General features: G+C 39.8%; 1 protein-coding gene across 2 annotated transcripts in view; it reads right to left on the bottom strand.

Annotated features, from left to right (window-relative positions):
* LOC107618139 (patatin-like protein 6) overlaps positions 1-4,110 on the bottom strand; it is a 5,248-nt gene extending 1,138 nt beyond the window's left edge. The window contains exons 1-2 of one of the 2 annotated variants that reach the window (XM_021110643.1): positions 2,427-4,110; positions 971-1,301 (exon numbers count right to left, since the gene is read on the bottom strand). In XM_021110643.1, the coding sequence (XP_020966302.1) occupies positions 1,032-1,301; positions 2,427-3,572 (1,416 nt within the window). In that variant the 5' untranslated portion in view covers positions 3,573-4,110 and the 3' untranslated portion in view covers positions 971-1,031. Of the gene's footprint in view, positions 1-969; positions 1,302-2,426 lie in introns of both variants that reach the window. The other variant, XM_016320094.2, reaches the window with a different exon arrangement.

Here is a 4,884-nt window from a genome sequence, read left to right as displayed (position 1 = left end):
ATTTAGCTAGGAACATTAAAAAAGTTTTCTAGTTTATTTATGTAAAAAGTGTTCTTAAAACAAAGACTGAACATAAACCATTTTCAACCAGATAACCCTATAAATGCGGTCTCAAGAAGCAGTTGAGTACTGTAGAACAATGATGAATAGTAACTTAATAACAGTCAACCACCCCAAAACTTTTGTTTTATTTTTTCAGGGGACGAATCTTTAAAAACCTACCACACCTCAAGACATTATTATTACATGAACTACTTTTCAGGACTACGGAAAACACTTTTATAGGGGCTACCCCGCAATGATCTTAATTCTTTTATAATGATCAAAATATACCCTATAAACTCTAACCCCAAAAATAAAAGGTGAATTGACCAGAATGTCCTTTCCTCATTCCAACAATGAGTGTCGGTGGGCCGACATCACATATTTCTTTCATCTTTCTTCCCCATACATCATACAACTACAATTTCTTCCCAAGTCCTAACACATTTAATCATACATCTATATCTATAGATTATATGAGCTGACAATATCAGCACTCCTGCTAAAAAGGCTATGGTAGTCAATGAAAATTCAAGTGTAGTAAAACCATAACTAACTTTTCTTTCTTGCAGGAAATTAAAGTTTTAATTTAGGAGACATGAACTATGCTATTAAATTTACCTAGACCATGCTACTCATCACAAAAGAAAACAATTAATTAAATGAAAATGCTAGTGAGCAAGCATGTCCAATTAAAAAGTGGGATTTAGAATAGACGTGTAGTTAAGCAAAGTTGGGGCCATGTTTTATTTATCAAAGACATCTGAATAAAATCAATGTCCATGGTTTTATGTTTATCATTGTTTTAATTAAGATGCCTTCCCTCTTGCTAATTCATTCAATGGGTCCACGGAAAACGCTTTCTTTGAAAGGATGTGTATAAATGATTGAGGGTAACACAAAACAAAACAAATAGATACTCCATACCTTTTTTTCCCTCTTTCATTAATTTTTCTTTATGTTGATTCTTGCAAGTGTTTGTCCATGAATTAGGTCGCTTTTGGGGTAGCTTGCTTGAAAGCAACAGTGGGAGCTATTCTGCAGCTCCTCCTCTGATGCTCCTGGACGAGTTCTCCGGCGAACCAGTCAAGTTTCTCGAAATTACTTTGCTCGCCGATCCGCTTCCCGCCAAACAGCACTGACTCTACATTCTCCTGCTTCAACATCTCCTCCGCCATCCCAATCAACATCTTTACATTCTCAGGACTTGAATCTGTATCCACATTGGGTCCACATCGCCCCATCCTAGACCCGTTTGCCTGTCCTCAATTTTTTAAATTGATTAGAAAATCTTTCAATTTGAAATTAAATACAGTACCCGAATTTAAGTACAAATGAATGAATGAAATACACAGAAAAAACAGTTAAAGACATGTAATAAGACGAGAAACACACATCCATCATTAATCATGAAATTAAAAGCAACCTAACAACTTCTTCTGGTGATTAGAATATGATCGAAATTAGAATAGGCTTTTATTAGTTTACTTAAACAGTTGTATGCTAACACAAGGCTGCAATTAAGGAATGTCCCCCACCCCCACCCTCACCCTTTCTCTTTCTTTTAAGTACTACTGACAAACTTTGAAACTCAATGCTGCTTTAGTGCCTCAGCAATAACAAACAAATGCTATTATTACCCTTTGATCCTAATTCCTACACACAGTGGGTAAAGCAATGTACTCCATATTTCCAAGTTGCAGAAACTGAACACATGGCAAGGGGGAACAAGCATGGTGGCAAGGCTCTTTCTTACCGGACAAAATGCACAACATTAATTGTCCCTATTGTAAAGATATCCTCTTTCCACTCCTAACAAGTCCAAATCCAGCTATCCATCCCATACTCATCAAGTTGCTACTTACAGACAAGGCAAGAGAATCATCCCCCAAATGGAAACCCCACAACACCCTCCTGCTGGTGAGAAATTGACTCTATTTATTATGAGATCAACATCACCCTCATCCTCACCCTCACCCTCATCACCTCTGTGTTTGTGTTCCTAAGCTGAAGCATTCACAATTCACAAATCATCATTCCCTTCCGGCTATGAAATATAATACTACTTTTTTTTTAAATTTGAGAGACATCTTTCACCTGTAAGCAGTTTAATTTCCCTTTCCTATTTAAATTGACACTCCCAACAACAACAAAATTGACCCATGCTCATCCACCCCCTCTCACACACTCACGTGCCAGTGTGCCACCCCCAACCACATAATAAAAACAAAATTCTTATTTTGCAATCAACCACATTTTAAATTCAATCCAACAAAATTCTCATTCATGTCTAGTGTCACGCAAACATCAACATGAACATAATTGTAATTAAGTTGCCACATAACAATATTCATAATTAAAGGAATTAACTTAAAAAATTCTACCTGAATGCGAACATAATTTGTGCTCCGGCCTTGTCCAAAAGCCATGGCAACAGCTTGGTCGACTAGGTCTGCTGAGCCGTCGCCAGAGATTCGGGACACAGGCCGGGCCCAATCCTTGGGCTTCCACTTCCTGACCTCCTCGTAGTCATAACGGGCTTCGAGGAGCTGGCCGGTGCCGAGGGACAGCACGAGGAGGTCCTCCACGCCGCGGACGAAGGGGAACTCCTGTTTGTTGTGGAGCACGTGCGTGATGGCGGCGCCGGTGGGGTTGCTCATGGCCAAACCGCCGTCAACCGCCAAGCAACTGGTCTGGCCATCAACGGACCGCATCTGAAGCGGCTCGAACAGACCCGGTTCAGCCGAAGTGGCCCGGCACACCTCCCAGAGCCGAAAGTCATAGCTGTCGGTTTCTAAGGCGTCAGCACGTGAGAACAAAAACGGCGCCGTACTGGACAAGTCATAGCACGGAACAAGAACCGGCTTCAGCGTGTCCTTCAATGTTAAGCTTCGACCGTTCTCGCCCGTAAACGCTTCCTTAACGGTTTTCTCTAGACCGGAAGTCGCCGAACCGATTGAACCGGAGCTGGAACCGCCGAACAGCCTTCGTAAGAATCCTCGGCGGCCGGAGCATGTTCTGGTTCCGGTGTTAGGGTGGTAGAATCGGCGACCTTGCTCGGCCAGCAGCCTCCAGGTGTCTTCGGCGGCGAAAATCGGACGTTTGTGGTCCTTGGTGGCGAATAGCATAGCGGTGAAGATGCCTCCGACGCCGGCACCGGCGGCGACATCGAAGTAATCGGCGATTGTGGCGTTGGCGTCGCCAGACTTGTTCTTGAGAGCATTTTCAAGGTAGGCTAGGGCTTTACCGGCGAGGATCCCGCGCATGGCTCCGCCGCCGTCGATGGAGAGGATGCATATCTTGCCACGCTGGTTCTTGAGGGAAGATACGGCGTCAATGGTTGCGACGGTTGGCGGTTGAAGAAGTTCCGGTTTGGGATCAATAGAGGTAGGTATGTTCTTGGGGAACCAGAGCTTCTGTTGGTCGTAGCCGAATAGAAACTTGCTCTCCAGAATGGAGAATATTTCGTAGCTTAGCTTATCGGTTTCAATACTCGGCTCCTGCATTTCAACCTCATTACTTGAATCCATTCTTCCGATTCACACACAACAAAGTATTAGTGAAATGTTTACAAAGAGAAGATTGGAAAGCACGTTTGAGAAAGAAAAGAAACAACACAAGAGTGGGCGTGTTGAGCCTCTTCTATGCTGGTGCTACATGTATAAACACTAGTCAAAAGTTGTCACAACTCCTTAGCTGCTGAAAGAAAAAGGGAAAACTCGCCGCTCCTCAAGTCCTCAAAGGCAGCCAACAAACAACCAACCAACAGCAACAAGCACCGAACAAAACCACAAAATGCCAAATCACCACCCCCATATATCTATGCTATCTATGCAGTATGCACCTCCTCTTATATATTCTTTTAGTTTACTTTATTATTATTACCACTTACCATCACTAATGTGCGCTCTTCTATTTTATACATCACTCACTAGTCACTACTGCCCTTTTCTTTCTTTATTATTATTAATTGCTTACCCCTGGTACTAATCACAAATCACAATCGTGTTTTAAAACGTTAAGCTTTCATAACACCTAATTATGTGTTAATATTTTACACTCACCATACCATCTTCATTCCAATGGTTGATGATGTAATAAATAGTCTACTAATGAGAGAGGGTCTCCTAATGTGTGCCATATTGGTCTGAAAGGGTCCCGCCGTAGGAATTACTAATAGGGAGGGTGGAGGGAGGATCACCAATGGGTCACCGACACTTGTAAACCGTCCATCTAGCTGACCACGATCAACGGCGGAGACTGCATCCGCCGATTACTATTCCTTCCGTGATCAACGTTGCGATTTCGGAAATCCTAGGTGGCCTCCATGTTGTCCCCTACGTAGACTTGCGCAATTAGCAATTCCCATTTCAATCAGGAAGAAGGGAGACTCGGTCAAAGACGTTTAAAATGTCTGTAAATAATATTTTATTTTGTTTATTAAATAAATGGTCATTTATTATATTTTTGACACTTGACATAAATTAAAAATGTTATTGTTATTAGTTCATTTAATTTTCTAAATTCTTTTCTTTATTAATTCAATAGATTTAATTATCTTGTTTTAATTACTAAAATTGATTATAATTAAATTTATTATAATTTAAAAAATTTAATTATATTTTAATAAAAAATACAATTAAATTGTTATTTAAAGTGAGTTTTTTAATTTTTTACTTATTCTTAACAATCTGATTTTTATTTTTGTTATTCTTAACTATCTAATTTTATATATAAATTTTATTTTTTCTTAATAATTTCTTATTTTTAATATTTATTCTTCAATTAAACATTTTTTATTTTTTATAGTTTTATTATTACTTTATTTTCGTATTTGATTAT

The sequence above is a fragment of the Arachis ipaensis genome, chromosome B09 (genome assembly GCF_000816755.2).
Source record: "Arachis ipaensis cultivar K30076 chromosome B09, Araip1.1, whole genome shotgun sequence".
Lineage (NCBI taxonomy): Eukaryota > Viridiplantae > Streptophyta > Magnoliopsida > Fabales > Fabaceae > Arachis > Arachis ipaensis.
This window is presented reverse-complemented; position numbering and strand designations above follow the sequence as displayed.